This window comes from Barbus barbus (genome assembly GCF_936440315.1).
Source record: "Barbus barbus genome assembly, chromosome: 16".
NCBI classification, from domain to species: Eukaryota; Metazoa; Chordata; class Actinopteri; order Cypriniformes; family Cyprinidae; genus Barbus; species Barbus barbus.
The window spans coordinates 19,027,032-19,046,031 of NC_136744.1; the positions used below are offsets into that span (position 1 = coordinate 19,027,032).

Consider the following 19,000-nt stretch of genomic DNA (forward strand, 5'->3'; position numbering starts at 1 on the left):
CAAGTTTATTTGTATAGCGCTGATACAAATCGTTGCAAAGCAGCTCTACAGGAAATTAAGTTTCCACAATATATTTATATATTGCAGAACCTTAATATATTTAACTTATGGCAATATTTGGTAATTCTGTATGTTGTCTGAGCGTTGGCATCCTCTGAGGTCCTCTGAGGGGCTGGTATTATCTTTTCTCAGGTGTTCGGTCATCTCAGATCATTTAAGGGTTGGATCCAGACTGAAGCTTCTGTCATTCCTAGTGATTAGATGTTAATCCCGTGACAGAAACAGAGAAACAAATAGAGACATAATTAGCGTAGCTGCTGTTCCATCTAAGCAAAAATTATTTGTTCAACCCACGCTAAAGAATAATAATAATGTACATTTGATCAGATATAACTGCAGTACAAGATTATAAGATGCATTATGTGAATGTTTGGCTAAAGAGATGTGTCTTTAATCTAGATTTAAACAGAGAGAGTGTGTCTGAACCCCGAACGTTATCAGGAAGGCTATTCCAGAGTTTGGGAGCCAAATGTGAAAAAGCTCTACCTCCTTTATTGGACTTTGCTAGGTACTACCAAAAGTCCAGAGTTTTGCGACCTTAGGGAGCGGGTTGGATTATAGCGTGGTAGAAGACAAGTTAGGTACGCAGGAGCTAAACCATTTAGGGCCTTATAGGCAAGTAATAATATTTTGTAAATTATATGGAACTTAATAGGTAGCCAGTGCAGAGACTGTAAAATAGGGGTAATATGATCATATTTTCTTGACATGGTAAGAACTCTAGCCGCTGCATTTTGGACTATCTGTAGCTTGTTTATTGAAGATGCAGGACAACCAGCTAGCAGTGCATTACAATAGTCCAGTCTAGAGGTCATGAATGCATGAACTAGCTTTTCTGCATCAGAAACAGGTAGCATGTTTCGAAGTTTGGCAATGTTTCTAAGATGGAAGAATGCTGTTTTTGTAACATGGGAAATATGATTTTCAAAGGACAAGTTGCTGTCTAATATAACACCCAGATTTTTTACTTTAGAGGGCGTAACAGTGCATCCGTCTAGTTGTAAATTGTAATCCAAGAGATTCCATGTACTGTTTTCCATGTACTGTTTTATACATGACTCCTCTCTCTCAGCTGGGCCTGCTTCTCCACCAGGTCGCGGATCTGCTTCTCCACGGCCTCCAGCGCCAGCTGCACTGAATGCAGCTCCAATGTGTCCTCACCTGCACTCAAAGTTAGACACAAATCCGCCATTTAAGCAAGTAACAGTGAAACAATGATAATGTGTGTGAATAGAGCATTAGCAATGTAAGCGAGATTAGCGGCAGGATGCTAACGAGCTATAAGCTAATACCAGACTCGAGAAATCAAAATAAAACTAGCGCTCTGATTGCTTTTGTTTTAGAATGCTATAGGGGATATATTCACACGTTCATATTCAAACGAAAATGATAGTGTATAAAATAGTTTTTAAGATAGAAAATAGATGATGAAGAATCAACTTGATGGAGCTCAAACTCAAAACACGCAGTCACAAATCAGCGCATGCGTCTTCTGTTGGAGCGTCATAAGTCTGGAGGAATTGCTATTCAGTGTGTGTTGCTAAGGTGACTGACAGTCAGTATGTGTGTGTGTGTGTGTGTCAGCGGGGGAGAGCGTAGGTCTGTTTGCATGTGCATGTGTTTATCGGCAACATGCTCTACATATTGAGACTCATAAGTGTGTTCTTTTGTTTGAGGAATTCCTTTGTGTGTGTGTCTACTTAAACCATGGAGCATAGCAAGTTTCTTGACACAAACAGACATGCTCCACTGTGCATTGCACTGGAGGGGCACAGAGCTGTATCTTAGCATCATCTTAACATACACACACACACTAGACAGCCTGCCTCTTATTTGATTTGATTCTGCTCACGATATGTGGCTGGGCACTCTCATTTCTCCTGGGTAGGGCACAGTTGCTTTTGGCTTATCACACTTTGTCTTCCCCATGTATTTACCCCGGTGGATAGGAAATGGCCATTGCAGAGAGAAAAACAACATCAGAGTTGGTTGTTGACAACCTGCTCAGCTTCCAACTCTCTGGGACTAAAACCAGACGGGCAGTCAGACAGAAACCCACTGCATTTTTTTTACTTGACCTGTCCAGCCCTTACATAGTGATAGTGTTGAAGCATTGGCGAATATTCCAGTATGTGCTGCACTGATTTATTTATGAAAGGAAATGTTCCTAACCTTTCCTAACCTTCTTGTCATCCCTGAACCTGTATTACTTTATTTCCTTTGTGGAATACTAAATATGATGTTTGGGAGAATGTCCAGGCTGCTCTTTTTCTTGTAAAGTAAGTAAATTCGGTTGTCAAGCCTTAAAATGACCATTAAAGTGGTCTGTATGATTTGTATGCTACTTTTGAAGTTTTCTGGATTCATACTCATTTAATATCTTTGTGTGATTACCAAATCTTGCTTGATAGCAGTGGTGTGTCATTTGAAATAATATTGTATTTGTTGTTTTAATAATGTGTGACCTGACATTTAGTATGTTGCAGAAACCAAACAAAAAAAATCCACTAGAGCCCAAGCTGAAACAGAAGTGTTGTGTGAATTTGCGTTTTTGAACAAATTGTTTGAGTGAATGATTCAGTAACTCATTCATGAAGTTTTTGAATGAATAAGCAGCAAAAAAAAAAAAAAAAAACATAATAATAATAATGATGATTTGAATTAATTATTTACACATGGACATGCCACCTACTGGCAGTTTTAGTTTCATATTATAATAAAACAACACAATTTCATTTTTAAAAGTATTTCATATTCCAGTATTCACAATTTTATTTTTAAAAGACTATATTATAGTGTAATAAAGTTAGAAAATGTCAGTATTAATGTTTTCATGTATGGTGAATAAAGAAAAATATGTAGTCCGCTCTGAAAGAATCTCTAAATATAAAGATATTTTTTTAAAAGGGAAATATTCTCTTTAATTATTGGGCATATTGGTTCCTCCTCAGTAGCTGTGGTCACCAATTGCTTTCATTAAATTGAAAAGAGCAGCTTGGACATTATGCTAAATAACTTCTTTTGTGTTCCTCAGAAGAAAGTCATTTTGGTTTTGAATGACTTGAGGGTGAGTAAATGATGACAGAATTTTCATTTTTGAGAAGAATATTCCTCTAATGTATTATAAGAAGGTTGTACATTTCACCTCAGGGCATTAAAGAGAAAATATAGAAATATTCTATAACAAGTGTTCATTTTGTTCAAAACCTATTTAAAGCAAGTTCTATTAATAAATTGAATATACTCTTTCTTTCATGAATTGTATTGCCGTAAAACTAGAGATTAGAACTGTCTATTGTGCCACTTTTAAAATGCGTCTGTGTTTGGGTGTGATAGTGTGATTTGATTGTACGGCTGCACGGAGTTCAACCCTGGTGTAATGCAGCCTCATCTGGGAGTTGGTGGGGGAACTCGTGTGAAGCATTTGTCTGGAGGAGATTAGCGCTGGCTCTTCCCTAAAGGCACTCATTGTTTTTCTTCCACAGAGCCTCCCTGCCTGGCTGAGCTAGAGCGAATCCAAGTGCAAGAAGGAGCCAAGAAAAAACTGGGTAAGAATGAACGCTTCACTGAGACTCGCTGTACTATCGTGGGAAGAGCAAATTAAGGTGTGAAGGAGAGGAACAAAGGGAGAACCAAAGAAAGAGGTTATATAGAATATATACAATTTGTAGAAGAAAGAATGGAAGAAAGAAGGTCGGTAAAAGGAAAAAGCGAGGTAGAAGGGAGGTAAGATGTAAACTCTGTAAAACAAAGAGGGCGGCTCTGCAAAAGTGACTCTAGAGGAGTTTCATTTAACAGATGACAAGCACAAGGCTGGGATTAGCCCCTAATCAGGTGTGTGGATTAGATCGGCGCTCATGGCCGTGGGCAGTGCTGCATGTTTGGCTGCAGTGCTCTCATGACTCTCCAAGGACACGCTGCAGTTGCTTCAGCCAAAATGTAAACAGCCCCCAAAGCTTGAGAACAAATATCAATGTATATAACATAAATAAAGTGTTTAATTGTTATTGTGAAAGATTAACCCATGTTTACTCTGAGGTCCATATATTATTAAATCACAAAAGGAAGAAAATCTCCTAATGTAATATCTAAACCTATAAAATAAACATTTTTTTCACCTATATGATACATATTAAGAGAGTTACAAATCTGTGTATTCCAAAAAGATATTATTAACATTCCAGAGGTGTATAGTGCATTACTAACTTTGCCAGCTATTTTGAATAAATGTTCAAAATTAGAAAAGATGACAGTCCTAAGAAAAAGCCTAACCTAGAAAGTGCAACCTGTGTTTAACACTATAATGCATTTATAGTTAAATCACAATAAAAAAATATATATTTTTACTTATATTCTTTTTAAAACAGATATATAATAATTTTCTGTCTTTTTTAATTGCATATTTTGAGAGGACTATACATTTGACCATTGCTATGCAAGATTATGATAAATATTCCAGAGGTTCAAAGAGTATCACCATATTTATCAGCCTTGTTTAATTTATGTTGTCATAAATATAAAACACAATTACATAAAAAGAAGACAGTCATGTAGAATTACGGGTAAGTGTCAAAGGAAAAGCTTAACCCTAAAAAACAAAAAAAAATCTGTCTTTAAGCCTCTGAGGCATTAATTATTAAATCGCAAAGGGAAATGATTATATATCTATCCGTATCTATCTATCTATCTATATAACAATTTTTTTTTTTTTTTTTTTTTTAAGAGTTGCACATGGTCATCACTTATACCAGCTATGCTTAATTTATATTCTCGTAAATAAAAAGCACACAAAGACATAAATAGGACAGTCAGGTTGAATTATGGGTAAGGGTCAATGGAATCACCCGTGGTGGTGGTGGTGGTTAGGATATAACATCACATTCTGAATGGTTAAAACTGTTTTTTAAAGATTTGTCGCTTAGTACACTCAATGCATCAGAGGGTTAAATCCTGCATTTCAGTGCTAAATAGATCATGATGATTATGTGGACATATAGATGTTTATTACTCCGTGCAGCTGGTTTTTATCGTGCATCATGATTTGAGACACTGCAGACAAAAACCCAGCCCTCAACCCTCACCAAGGTTACATTTTATGCATTACAATGAGCAGTGTCACTTGAGTCTGTCACATGATTTACAGCAATATGCAAACTAGTTTGCAATGTCACCCGTGATGCAACACTCATTTTGTATAGGATATGGAAATGAATGTAAAACACGCATTGTGTTTGTCAAACGCGCGTGTCTGTGTGTTTTCCTCTCTACTTGTCGTTTCAGATACATACATTCCCAACTGTGATGAGGATGGCTTTTACAGGAGACTGCAGTGTGACAAGAGCAGAGGGGAATGCTGGTGTGTGGACCGGCATGGAGGAGAGTTAATGGGCTCCAGAATCCATGGCAACCCCGACTGTGGTGAGCACGAGCACAACACACACACTACACAGAGGACAATGCTCCTTCTGTAGCTACAGGGCTTAGGGCTTAGATCCACAAAATCATCAGTCACCATCTGACAGAAGACCAAGTGCTACATTCATTAGGCCAGATTCATTTCCATTCCAAAAGAGCAGTTGTCTCACCGAAATAAAGGTCCTTAAGATTAATTACTACTGGCTGCGACGGATCTGCAGGTGATAAGAACAAATCCCCTGACTGGATATAAAATAGCGATTAAAAAGCCCAACGTCAAAGTCACACCTCCTTTTTGTTTATTGTCCTTACGCCAAGCTCATGTTGTTTAGCCTAAAATGCTCGCAATATTTTTTTAACAACATTTCCCTTTTGCAGACGAGGTGGTCACATACTCGGGCGATTTTGGCAGCGGGCTTGGATGGGAAGATGAGGAGGAAAAGGAGGCAGAGGAGAACGGCGAGGAGGCAGAGGAAGAGGAAGGGGAGGTGGGGGAGGTAGATGACGGCGGATACATTTGGTAAAACGAAATGCGATTCTCGCCTTGTTCGACGTAGCTTTCTGTGGCCCATTTCTACAGAGGCAGCTCTATCTTCTGACATTAAACGGTGGACACTGGATGGTCTGTCATCTTTATACTGCACTCCAAACAGCATTGACTTGGGGAGGGTGGTGGGGAGGGTGGCTTGGTTAATGTTAGCTGTAGTGAGATTACGGTATCGGGAAAGTTTTTGATTGTTGTGCTTATGGATACTTGTGGAACATCATGTTTTTGTTGTAAGTGCAAGAGTTTTCTCCTGAATCAGTTTCTAGCATCCGCAAACACGAGCTCAGAATTAGACGCTTGATATGTGTGATGTGATGCATTCTTATGCAAGTCTAATACATACATACTTTCGTCACTATACATTCAGAAATTATACAGTCTAAAGCCACTTTTTAAAGTATGTATATAAAGATAGACAGGCTTCAGGGTCTAACCTGTTTCATTAGATCTTCTGTCGACCATCAGCAACTGCTTTCTTTGGGAACTGAGACTGCTGCTAATGTTTCTGCTGTTAAAGTTTCTGTAAATTCTTTTAAATGTCCTCCAAATGATTTAGCGTATATGAACACAGATTACTATAAAGACAAAGAGACATAAAGTCCAAAAACACTCAAAGCTAAGTTAGCTTAGCTTAGCTGTTCTGTTCTGGCTGAAACAGTCTCTACATCATTTCTTTGCTTCCTTGAAATAGATATAGTCGTAAATGTCTTGAGATAAAGTAGCCTTGTCAGTGTATTTGAAGAACTATTTCTCCATGCTCACAAACTACAACCGATTTTAGGCTACTTGCCAGAAATACACAATGCACTTCTACAAGACGATCCTTGTCCTAAAGGCACTATTTTTTCCCCCTGTCTTTTGTGTAATAATCCACCGAAACCAGAGATGGCAAAGCATTATATTTTCATATAAATTACGCTTCAAAGCAGTAGCTTTCTCCCTCACCCCGACGTCCAAATCATTGTTTTCTTTGAAATGGACAGTCATAAATCCTGAGATATGTTCGCTCTGGTTTCATATGTCTGTCATAATAGAATTTGCTTATACTCCACTAGGTCAGGCTGTAATACGGTACTTCTGATGCAACATGGCTATTATAACGAGGCAGTGTATGGATGAACAGGAGAGGCAGGAATGAGCTTTCGAAAATGCATTCTGACATATTCTCTCTCATATACCCAAAGGGACCAATCTGTCTTTGCAGATGTCTTCTAATCAGATCTTCCCATCATTTGCAATGAAAGATGTGTTGGCTGTAATGTTCCTAGGTGTAAACCTGGTGCTGCAGGGATTTATTTTCTAGATCTGAATCTTAAAATCTACGACTAAAGGTGAAGTACATGAGTCCCGCAGTAAAAAAGTATATCTAAAGCATCAGTTTTTAGGGTTAAAATGCTGTAAAACATGTATGAATTACAGACTCGGCCTGGTATGATAATTCACTCAGATGGGATTTCGAAGCTCCACATAGGCAAGAGAAAACGTATTTGATATGGTAACATCCCCAGTGTAAACACATTCATCAATGTACCGCGGCGTCTACAGAGGAATATAAATCCTCCAAATGTCATTGAGAAGAATCTTGACAGTATTTAAATTAGTTGTGGATTATCATAGACAACGCCACCTTGCTGGTGTGATGGAGTGGAAAGAAGGCCTGCTCATTAAAAGTCAATAGTGAATGTTCTGATGTCTTACTCAGCAGTGTACAGGAGTCTGTTAACAGTGATGTTATACCACTTGGACTAGTGTATGATTGTATTGTACTGTACATGCCATTATTATTGTAAATACTTGGATTTACTGATTAGAAAACATTATATTTACGCTGAGTTGCAGTATATTTGCATTTAGTTGCATGTTTCTTTGTCCGAGTGTATCATCTTTCTTGCCTGAATATGATTAAAGGCACTGGGCCCAAAAGTGCTGTTCCTTTGTTCTCCTAATTACTCCCAAGACTCTGCGAAATGCTAATTTTCATGTGATAATGGAGACATGAAAACAAATCTTTTCAACCCACTTTTAAACACATTTTTTGACAAGTACAATTTATAATATCTACCAAAAATACCCAACAAAAGCTGGTTCTCAAGGCATACAAGAGTCACCAGAGGGTTCAGAAAAGATGACATATTTTTACTTTAATAGAAGGCATGATGTAAACACGTCTTTCAAATATTCACTTATTGTCATTAAGAAAATTAAACCGCATTTAACAGTAAGAAGAAAAAAGGTGCATGATGAAATTATAATTATTTGCTATTACACTCTATTATAATACTGCATTGATTCATTATTGACACACATTTCATATTTTAGCAATCCAGTGCATCTTGCTTGGCATCAATCTAAAATAGTTAGAAACCAGTTTTCAGCCTTAGTTTCTAACCATTTTAAGTTTTCATCCCTGGTTTCTAACTATTTTACAAAAAAGTGTATGATGAAGCTCTGCATTGTTTTAGTGTTGGCACACATTCATATATTAGTGATCCAGTGCAGCAAACATTCTAAAGTTGAAATGAGAAACCAGGACTGAAAACATTTTTACTCAGTTGGTTTTATTTAGTTATAATGTTTAAGAATGTATGATAAATGTATTTTTATAATCCTAAATGTAGAGTTATATGACATGATACATAGTGCTGAAAAGAACAATGTTTTTTTTGACCAGTCATTATGCTCACTTGCTTGTATCTGATTTATAAAAAAAAAAAAAAAACACTTTAAGGGATGCAGGAATTTAAGCAGCTGTGTAATCTTAAATAGTCAAGTTAAAAGAAATTTTAAGTTTCACTGAAATTTTGGAGACTGATCAAAGCTTGCTCTGAAGGCTTTGTAGTCTCCATATCTTCTTTACATCATCCTCTGCACTGTCTAAGACCTTAAACACAGCAGCATCTCCCATTTCAGCAAAACGTTTCAGCAGAGGCTCCAGAACAGTCACTGGGATGCTGAAGTTCAGGTGGGGGTACGTCACTTTTGCTGCAAAGTCTCTTGTGTTACTGGACACGATACCTAATATTGGAATATATAAGATAAAAAATAAATAATTATGAGACAGAATGCCTATGAAAGCTTGATTTCAACAGACATTGTCATTAAATGAGAGCTGGAATGCTTTGATGCTGAAGTTTGAGAGAAAAACATGCTTAACTGGTCACATGGTGCCCCCTTCTGGTTAGAGAAGGTTTTGCCTATTTCAATCTCCACTGAATACTGTGTTTTTACTGAACAACAACTGGTTGATGTTCTGATAAACAAAACGTTTTCCATTAATTCCTAATTACTTAAAATTAAATGTGTAATGATATTACCTAACAATTCCCCAGTGGCAGAGCGAACCACAGCACCACCACTAGCTCCTGACTGCACTGCACAAGTAGTCTGCAGCATCACGGGCCGTGACTGATGGGTAATAACTCTGGATAAGATCCCTGAAGTCAATGAAGGACCACAGCTGCTCCCTAAAGCTCCATAACCCACAACAAGCACATCCTCACCTAAACAAACACACAACATGAGAATTCCAGGTGCTGCACAGGGACAAAGTACACACAATTACAAAATAATTTATATAAACTGAAATGGATCATTATATTTATAATACATTTAAATGTATTCAATTAGTTAGTGTACATATAGTCATCATTCTGTAAGTGTAATACATTTAAATGTATCTAAGTTTCAGGATGATACATAGTGCTGAAAAGAACAATGTTTTGTTTTGACCACTCATTATGTTCACTTGCTTGTATCTGATTAAAAAAACAAAAAAATCAGTTTAAGGGATGCAGGAATTTAAGCAGGATTTCTGTGTAATCATAAATAGCCAAGTTAAAAGAAATGTTAAGTACCACTAATATTTAATTACACTAATTTTTATGTTAAAATGACACGAATCATAGCTTGACCATTCTGACTTGTAATAATTATGTAAAAATGTACTTTTTATGTCATACTTTTTAATTATGATGATTATGATGTTTTATCTTGTAATTTCAACTTTTTGTTAATTATCTTAGAATTATGACATAGTGTGTCACAGTTTTGCCTGTTAATTTCTATATGATTTACCAAAGCATGATTTGTTCTTATGTGACAGAAATGACCTTCAATAGTTATATTTTGTATGTAAAAGACTGGAGTTAAATATAAAATATAGTATCAAATATCACATTAATTGTTGTTGTATGTAAAATACTACGGTTAAATATAAAAGTATAAATGTAGTGTCAAAATTGATACAAAACCACCTGATATTTGGATATGAACTTATCACACACATAAACTGACACACTGGAAAGAACAAATATAATTTGTCTTATGTTGGTGGCATTAGACATCCACAGAAAAATCACAAAATCAAAATCTCAAAACAAACATGGCTGAATACGAGTTTCAGTAAAACAGGTTTTCAGCACATTACCTGAGTGAAAGAATGTGGTAAACTGTGTCTTTACTGAGTCTGCGAGGGGTTCTTGAAGCTCCACCACAGCGATATCATAGGGGGATGATGGTGCTGATGAATACAGCACCTTACCACTTACTGCATGACATCTGAGGTGGAAAGTTTAGATATTATTACAAATCCCATGGTGATTAAAATTGACCAATAACATGTAACATGTTTAACAAAGATCACCAAACAAAATGTCACTTCTTTAGGCCTTATAATTATGAACATGAATGAATTCAAAGCCCATTACCTTTCTCCAAAGTTGACTCTGACTGTAAGCACAGACTTTTCATTCACTACATGCCTGCAGGTCAGAACCAGATTCTGATTTATCAGCACACCAGAACCCCACAGCAGGCCGCTCTCAATCAGCACCACTCCAGGGTAAAATTCAGAGCCTGGCTTTTGGTTTGCAGTTAATGGAGCTTGAAGAGAGCCAGTGATTAAATGAGATGACTTTTCTATCAGCGACTCCTGGATGGCACCAGCCTGTAGCATGTTTTTCAGAATCAGGTGAACCGAGCACACAAGTGTCAGCCCAATCCATTCATCTGATTTCCAGCACAGTGGTGAAACGATAAAACCCACAAGGTAAGATCTTCCTCCTTTGCTAACAAACACACCGCCTCCTTCGGTGCCAGGCAAGCAGCGGGCATCAGTCAGAATCAGGGCATTCTCATCTCCTGCCACATTACTAACTATACCTTTACTAATCGTGTTCATGAAGAGGTCTGGACAGAGACCACCGAATGGAGACCCACATGCGATGACATGACACCCCTTTTTAAGAATGCCACTCTTCACCCATGGAATAGTTTCCTTACAAGTGCATATAGATGGAGTAGGCACTTTTAAAAGTGCAAACCAACTTAAAAACCTGGAGTCTTCCAGAACTTCTGTATCCAATGTGCCACCATAAAAGCCCCAGTTATCAGCCCCTTTGAAGATCTTGTGAAATGCATCTTGAAACTCCACACAATTAATCATCATTAACAGTTCAGCCTCTTGACGGCTCGTATTGCGTCTGTCCGTTACACACGATTGGTTGACGCAAAGGTGAATGTTATCTACATGCACTTTTATCTCTTCAGTGAAACTTTCAGGATGCAATACTTTCGCATCTTTCTTCGTGGACTGTCTGTCATTGATAAAGCGTGAGAACAAAATGCCACTACAGACAACAATCCCAGACTGGTAATTCAGAAACACTCCACTACAGCTCATTTCTTTATTCTGAGATCCAGATGTGAAGTTGAGTGGCTTCTCGGACACTGTGACAACACAACATGTTTCTTCCACATTCTTCATTTTCAAACGTTGGATATATATAGATTTAGATATGTATATATAACAGTATTAAGTCGGTTTAGTAAAATGGTCAGTTTTTTAAGCTAATAGTAATAATAGTACCAATTCTTGCATCTTGAAATGTGTTCAAGATATAAATGTCAAACGCGTCGCTGGAGGTCAAATTATAAATAAGAACACCATGCTAACAAACACTGTTTGTCAATAACAACTAGTTAGAGTTGCAATGAACACGTCTGACAAGCTAGATGATTTAATAATATCTATATTAACTTATCGCCGACTTGATATTGTTGCATGCGCTATCCATCTGCTGTGCTTCCTGGTATGTTTTCATTGGCGTAAAGTAGTCACGTGGTCGATGAATGTTGTAATAGGTAGTCCGACTCTTTCGAACAATTCGTTTCATAGAACCGGTTCAGTGATTCTTTTACGTCGCTGTTATCAAAGACATAAAAATACAATCGTTATATTCGAAAGAGACGTTTCTCGTGTCAAACCATTCGTGAATGAGTCGTTTTCGCTTTGTAAATAAATAGACGAGATATTAACCGGTTTTGTTAACCGGTGTTCTGTCGGTCGATTTGTGCTAAACCCTGTCAGATTTTCCTACCTCCCATTAAAACAGTGGGTAGAACAATTTGACAACGAAAAATGCTACCGGTGAAATTATGATTTATTAATGTCTACACCTACCACAACCCTTAACCTACCCTTATGCGAAATATTGATGTGCGCATGAGCAGTAAACCCCGGTAGGAAAATCTGACGGGTAGGATAAAATGTCAGGACACCGGTTCAGCGGATTCTTTGAAAAGATACAACTCCAAAGAAATGTTCGCTAAAAAAATCAGACGTCGTTTATTCATTGGACTGTGTTCTTGTGCAGGTGTGCTAGTTCATTCTAATGGTCATGTCACAGACGTTACAAAGGTAAGGATTCAGTATAGCCAAATAACCTTTTTTTTAACTTCACTAGAATGTCACTATTGTTTTAAATATTTATTCAAATTGCTTTCTACGATTCATAATTTCATACAGTATAGGCCTACAAAGTCCTAATACCAGTTGAACACCTCTGGTGTGACTTTAAATGCCGACTTTGAGCCAAAAACTCATCACCAAACACCAATGACTTGTATATGGGTACAGTCATTTTAGACACTTTCAAAACTGTTGCAACAGAGATGGAAATGCAGTTTTTAAATAAATTAAAATTATGCTTCCATCTTTGTTGCCACAGTTTTGGAAGTGCCTCCATATGTTCTAAAGAAGGGGGGTGTCCCAATAATTTTGTCCATATAATGTATGTACAAATCATTGGTGTTTGGTGATGAGTTTTCGGCTCAAGGTCTGCATTTAAAGTCACACCAGAGGTGTTCAGCTGAGATTAGGACTTTGCTTTATGCAGACCAGTCAAGTTCTTCCACACTGACTGAATCAATCATGTCTTTTTGAACCTTGCCTTATACACAGAGGCACTGTCATGTTAGAATAGAAAAGGGTCCTGTCCAAACTGATGCAATAAAATTAGAAGTACACAATTCCCTAGAATATCATTATATGCTTAAACATTAAGATTTGTACTCATGGAAATTACTAAAGTAGTCAAACCTGTTCATTAGAAGGGGGTGACCCAATATTTTTGGCAATATAGTGTATGTATGATTTCTTTGAGATCAAAGTACACACAGAAAATTCTAAATATATATATATTTTTATTTTTGTTTGCTTACTTCAGTGCATAAATGCTACAAAGTGCTACATGTGGCATGTACATAATCAGCCATTTCAAAAGATAAGCAGCATTGAAACTCCCAATCCTTTCACTTAAGCCTATGTACAAGTATGGGTAAAAGTGACCTAGTAGGCTAATATGACATTTTCTATTGCACAGGCAAATTTTCTATGAATTAAAAAAGCCTATATACTCTCATGCCATAACTGCAAATAAGTTACAGATGGCAGTCAACAAGTACTCGTTGCACAGTCAGGTAGTTTAGTGTTGAAACAGGCTAATGTAGACATCACTGGCACTGAGTGCTACATAAGCACAGTCTTAAAAGTATCAAAATACTGCATACAAATCAAATATTTGTACTTTTTATATAATAGATAGAAATATTTCATTTTAAATCTCAGGTAATTTTGATAAGCAAGCATGTACATTGGCAAAGCACACCAAATCACTTCACAAGCTTTTCCTTTGAACAGGTGGGAAATACAGAACTAGGAGAACCCCCCCCACCCCCCCCCCCCCCCCCCACCCCCACCAACATTAAGGCACTGAAGTAATTTAACATGAAAACAAAAACACTGATTCTGTATCTTCTGATGATTTCACATCAGAATTTCCAGCACAAGTGATGTTCACCTGATTAAAATCCTTGATTTAAATTTTCAATGGTATGTTTACCTTTCACATGGTATAAAATTGACACTGGATTGAAAAAAGCATTTTGTAACTTGATGCTATCTCTTAAAATAACCCAGCTCAGTCAACTGTTAAAGCAAACTGTATTTCTATCCCTGCTTTTAGAAAAGGAAGCAGCATAAATTACTGCTAAGGTAAACATAACTTATATAAGTAATTGCTACTGTAGCTTGAAAGAATGCATATCTCAGATACTTCTCTATCACCACACTGGATTTTATAGGCTCAGATAATATATATAACACCCCTGGTTACTAGTTTCATTTCAAGATAAATAATCAATTATTAAATAAGGATACACAGGTTTTGAATTAATAAACATTAAATATGTTAATCAATATATTGAGAAAGCCATCGAAAACCTTCACCATATCCTTGTCTCTTCAACACACTGCACATAAAGACTTCCATTGGCCTCAGGTTGAGTTCTTTCAGTGATGCATTCTCCTGTGTGAGACAAAAGACCATGTATTTCTCCAGAAAATATACTGTACAAGTAATAAATAAATTAAATATATTCCCTCAATGACCTACCTTTCCTGTGGTGTGTCCATAAAGACCAAACATTCCTCTCAGTGCATCCTCACTAATTGCTTCTGGACGGTCGATTTTATTCCCCAAAATAAGGATTGGCACATTGGAGATGGTTTCATCAGTTAAGAGGGCCTATGATTAAAGAGCAAGTTGCCCTAATTATTATTCAAATACATGGCTGTTTTTTTGATTGGTGGGACTGGGAAGAAATTTAAATTAGTGCACTGAAGTCAGTGCTGTGATATTCCTCTGCAATGTCAAACAAAGGTACAACTTTGTACCTTTTTTCTGAGATGTTTGGATGTGTTCATAGTTAAAAACTGATTAGTAAATAACTGGTCATAGACAAAACCATTGATTATATTTATATAAAAAAAAGAAAAAAGGAAAAGTAGACTTACATCCAACTCAATTTTGGCTTCCAGTAGACGTTCATGGTCAGCACAGTCAACAAGATACACTATCGCATTTATTGCTGGAAGATAATTCCTCCAAACCCTTCTTGCTGAGCATTGAGAATAGGCAAAATCAATTTGCATTGTGTTTAAGGTTGTTCTAGAATTTCTAAGCAAATTTGTTTATATATATATATATATATATATATTTCAAATAAATCTGCTTTAACTATAGCGGTGATTTATTTATTTTTTTATCTGAAATTTAAATTCCAAATATATTAATCATTTATTAACAAGTGTTATATTTACCTTGAGCATGTCCACCCAGGTCAAATGTTGTGAAAGTCATCCCAGCAATAGTCAGTTCTTCAGATGCTAACAGATAAGACATGATACGGTACAATGTGTACAATGATTGCTTTAACATATATAGAATTCAATTTGTAAGAATAAGCCATTCTGTTTTTGTACTTTCCATTTAAAATGTATACAGCTCATATTAAAACAGTAAAATATGTGGCACTTTGGGCTACTTACTAGGGTGAAGTGTTGGAACATGTTGCCCAAGTCGATCATCTTTAAGCATGTGCAATAATGTTGTTTTTCCAGCATTGTCTAATCCAAGAAAAACTAATTTCCCAGACTTTTTATAGAGTCCTAAAATGAAATGAGTTTATGAAAGCACAAAAGATCAACTACATTATGATGTGTTCATCAGTATTTCAGTATCTGTCTGATACTTTACCTAATAATTGTAACACACTGCTGAATCCTCTGTACAGCCAATCAAATATGAAAGACATTTTTCTAGCCTGTTCCCTGAAATAAAATAGCAGCAGAATGAGATAATTGTTTCAATGCAGTACAAGATCCAAGACTTTTCAAGGGGCTCTGCTAACTCCAGAATAAGCTCTTTGCCTAAATCTACTGTAAGCAGGTGAAAAAAAATGATACTACGTTACTAAATGACCCAAATTAACGTTTTGTCTCCAAGAGTGCATTTAAGAAAAGCAACATAAACCCTCTCGTAGCTATTAACCAATATCCCGCACATAACATGAGCAAGAAACTATTTCTAGTTGTGAGACCTTGTCATTTGACGCCATGGATATAGCACACAGACATAGCTGTCACTCAAAGGACAGCAACTCGGGTTCAAATTCAAGTGCATTTTTACACATTAATAAGGGTTTGCATAGTGAATTAAGATGAATACATGCGCAAGTAAATATTACTCTTCCCCAGCTGTACCTTAAATGTAAACATCGCAGTATACACAGCCCAAATGTTTTCTAGAAACGCGTCCATACAGTGAAGTTGAATGAGCAAAGTAGAGCATTGTGAAGGTAAAAACGCTCACTATGACAGTATAGATAAAACCTTAAAACCTGGCTTTTGGTGTTAAAAATGTTTCTATTAAACGTTGCAGCCAATGTCTAAATTTAAGGTCGCGTCATTTGTAAACAGCACAGAACACAATGGGATGTAATGGGAAAATATTCAGTCAATACCTGGAAGGGTCCGCTTCTATTGTAGACCAGTCAGTCTGGTCCGTGTTTCTGCTAAAAAACAGCCCGACTTTGACGTTTAACCGGAACTGCGTAGCTGCATAGGGTGGTCTCAGATCGATTGTAGGTTAATGTGTTGGCATCTGGTTGCTAAATGTTGACCGACTTCTGACAGCTAAGGCTTTACATTCAAAAGTTTGGGATCGATAAGATTTTTAAAAAATGTTTTTAAAACAAGTCTTTTATTCTCACTGTCGATATAAAAAACTGGATGACGAGTAACTTCTTACTGCTAAATTCTGAAAAACAGAGGTGTTAATTATCAGACCTACCCCACATGTAATAATAACCTAGATTCCTAGGTCCTAGAACACTATCTAACACTCGATGGCTGCTCTGTCAGTTCTTCTTCATCAGTTAGGAACCTAGGTGTGCTGTTTGATAGCAATCTTTCATTTGAAAGCCATGTTACTGTTGTTCTGTCAACACTGCACTGGCTCCCTATCAAACATCGTATAGATTTTAAAATCGTGTTAATTACTTATAAAGCCCTGAATGGCTTAGCTCCTCAGTACTTGAGCCAGCTCTTATTACATTATAGTCCTCCACGTCTGCTGCGTTCTCAAAACTCTGGCCATTTGATAATAGCTAGAATACCAAAATCGACTGCGGGCGGCAGATCCTTTTCCTATTTAGCACCCAAACTCTGGGACAATCTACCTAACACTGTTCGGGAGGCAGACACACTCTGTCAGTTTAAATCTAGATTAAAGACACATTTCTTTAACCTGACTTACACGTAACACACTAATTCACTTCTGTTATTCAAATCCATTAAAGGATTGTTAGGCTGCATTAATTAGACCAACCTTAACCAGGAACACCCCCCATAACACATGATGCACTCGTTGCATCGTAAGAAGAATGGCATCTACGCTAATATTTGTTTGTTTCTATTCTGTTTCTCAGTCCGTGTCCGGATCAGATGGTGGATCGGCGCCGGGAGATGATATATGTGGCCCTGATCGTCGGCAGAGGCCGGACACCTGGATGAGCCCCGGGGACATATCCCCAGTCACCGTAGCCACCCGATCCGGTCCGTATCCAGCCCAGATGGTCACTGCAGTCACCAGATCCAGTCCGTATCCAGATCAGATGATCACTGTGACCAGATCCAGTCCGTATCGATCAGATGGTGGATCAGCACCAGAGACGACCTCTACAGCCCTGAACGACAGCGGAGACCAGGACACCGAGATGAGCGCCAGAGACAGATCCCCAGTGAGGACCCCGTCACTTAGACAGCCATCGGGAAAGACCACTGGAACCAGTTGAGCCCTTACAATCTGACTTTGCTGCAGTTGGAATTGAACTGCTGGTTCGTTTGGCCAGAGGAAAACTGGCCCCCCGACTGAGCCTGGTTTCTCCCAAGGTTTTTTTCTCCATTCTGTCACCGATGGAGTTTTGGTTCCTTGTCGCCTCTGGCTTGCTTAGTTGGGGACACTTCATTTCCAGCGATATCGTCGACCTGATTGCAAAGACACTATTTAAACTGAACTGAGCTGGATGATGACCGCAATTCAATAATGAAATGCATTTAACTGAAAATCTATTTTTTAATCTTTTCATTTGACATTATTGACACACTATTTTCCTTTTTTGATATTCTGCAGTTGCTTTGACACAATTTACATTGTTAAAAGCGCTATATAAATAAAGGTGACTTGACCTGATTGTAAGGCTTCATTCGTTAAAACCACAGTAATATTGTGAAAACTTATTACAATTTAAAACAACTGTTTTCAATTTAATATATTTTAAAAGGTCATTTAATATATTTTAAAAGGTCATTTATTACTATGAAAAGATTATATTTCAGCAGGCATTACTCAAGTGTTACATGATCCTTTAGAAATCATAATGTACTGATTTGGTGCTCAAGAAACATTTCTGTTGCGTAATTTTTTTATTATTATTATTATTAAAACTGTATTTTTTAATCAGGATTCTTTGAGGAACAAAGTTTAAAATATATATATATATATTTTTAAAGCATAAATCTTTTGTTACATTATAAATGTTTTTCTGGTCACTTTTGATCAAAGTAACGTATCCTTGCCTGAATAGGAGTATTTCATACAAAAAATTTTTACTGACCCCAGAATTTTGAATGGTAGGGGTGGTGCAGGAAAAAAATTTTTAACTGTTATTGAAATTCTACATGGTAAAGCATTAGTTCACCCAAAAAAATGTCATAATTGTTTTGTTCCACACTTGTATGACATTGTTCCATGAATGTTAGGTAGAATGGCATCTCCAGTCACCATTCACTTACACTGT

The 19,000-nt window shown here is 37.0% G+C and overlaps 4 protein-coding genes across 4 annotated transcripts in view; 2 read left to right on the forward strand and 2 right to left on the reverse strand.

The window, feature by feature from the left end:
* Positions 1–7,953, forward strand: part of LOC306881975 (testican-2-like) — a gene marked incomplete at its 5' end in the record, with an annotated part of 31,482 nt that extends 23,529 nt beyond the window's left edge. The window contains 3 exons of the mRNA XM_079436377.1: positions 3,546–3,608; positions 5,341–5,478; positions 5,854–7,953. Coding sequence (XP_079292503.1) covers positions 3,546–3,608; positions 5,341–5,478; positions 5,854–5,999 — 347 coding nt within the window. The 3' untranslated portion in view covers positions 6,000–7,953. The remainder of the gene's footprint in view (positions 1–3,545; positions 3,609–5,340; positions 5,479–5,853) is intronic.
* A 186-nt stretch (positions 7,954–8,139) lies between these two features.
* LOC306881974 (peroxisomal leader peptide-processing protease-like) lies at positions 8,140–12,129 on the reverse strand. Its single transcript, XM_079436376.1, has 4 exons — positions 10,729–12,129; positions 10,449–10,579; positions 9,337–9,522; positions 8,140–9,037 (listed from the first exon to the last, which is right to left on the reverse strand). Exons 1-4 carry the CDS (start codon positions 11,784–11,786, stop codon positions 8,835–8,837), a joined length of 1,578 nt encoding a protein of 525 aa, XP_079292502.1. The 5' UTR covers positions 11,787–12,129; the 3' UTR covers positions 8,140–8,834.
* Positions 12,130–12,530: 401 nt separating this feature from the next.
* On the forward strand, positions 12,531–18,393 carry LOC306881983 (uncharacterized protein). Its single transcript, XM_079436391.1, has 2 exons — positions 12,531–12,719; positions 17,630–18,393. Exons 1-2 carry the CDS (start codon positions 12,621–12,623, stop codon positions 17,993–17,995), a joined length of 465 nt encoding a protein of 154 aa, XP_079292517.1. The 5' UTR covers positions 12,531–12,620; the 3' UTR covers positions 17,996–18,393.
* LOC306881982 (small COPII coat GTPase SAR1B-like) lies at positions 13,490–16,744 on the reverse strand. The gene is made up of 7 exons (XM_079436390.1): positions 16,664–16,744; positions 15,898–15,971; positions 15,690–15,809; positions 15,462–15,527; positions 15,156–15,259; positions 14,755–14,886; positions 13,490–14,667 (listed from the first exon to the last, which is right to left on the reverse strand). Exons 2-7 carry the CDS (start codon positions 15,953–15,955, stop codon positions 14,551–14,553), a joined length of 597 nt encoding a protein of 198 aa, XP_079292516.1. The 5' UTR covers positions 15,956–15,971; positions 16,664–16,744; the 3' UTR covers positions 13,490–14,550.
* Positions 18,394–19,000: the final 607 nt, after the last annotated feature.

Coding starts and splice junctions, on each gene's coding strand:
- LOC306881974 (XM_079436376.1), bottom strand. CDS start 11,786: ATGAAGAATGTGGAAGAAACATGTTGTGTTGTCACAGTGTCCGAGAAG. Junction 9,523..10,448: donor TACCACATTCTTTCACTCAG/GTAATGTGCTGA, acceptor GTGTTTGTTTAG/GTGAGGATGTGCTTGTTGTG. Junction 9,038..9,336: donor TGCCACTGGGGAATTGTTAG/GTAATATCATTA, acceptor TTCCAATATTAG/GTATCGTGTCCAGTAACACA.
- LOC306881983 (XM_079436391.1), top strand. CDS start 12,621: ATGTTCGCTAAAAAAATCAGACGTCGTTTATTCATTGGACTGTGTTCT. Junction 12,720..17,629: donor ATGTCACAGACGTTACAAAG/GTAAGGATTCAG, acceptor TCTGTTTCTCAG/TCCGTGTCCGGATCAGATGG.
- LOC306881982 (XM_079436390.1), bottom strand. CDS start 15,955: ATGTCTTTCATATTTGATTGGCTGTACAGAGGATTCAGCAGTGTGTTA. Junction 15,260..15,461: donor CCTGGGTGGACATGCTCAAG/GTAAATATAACA, acceptor CTCAATGCTCAG/CAAGAAGGGTTTGGAGGAAT. Junction 14,668..14,754: donor ATGGACACACCACAGGAAAG/GTAGGTCATTGA, acceptor TGTCTCACACAG/GAGAATGCATCACTGAAAGA.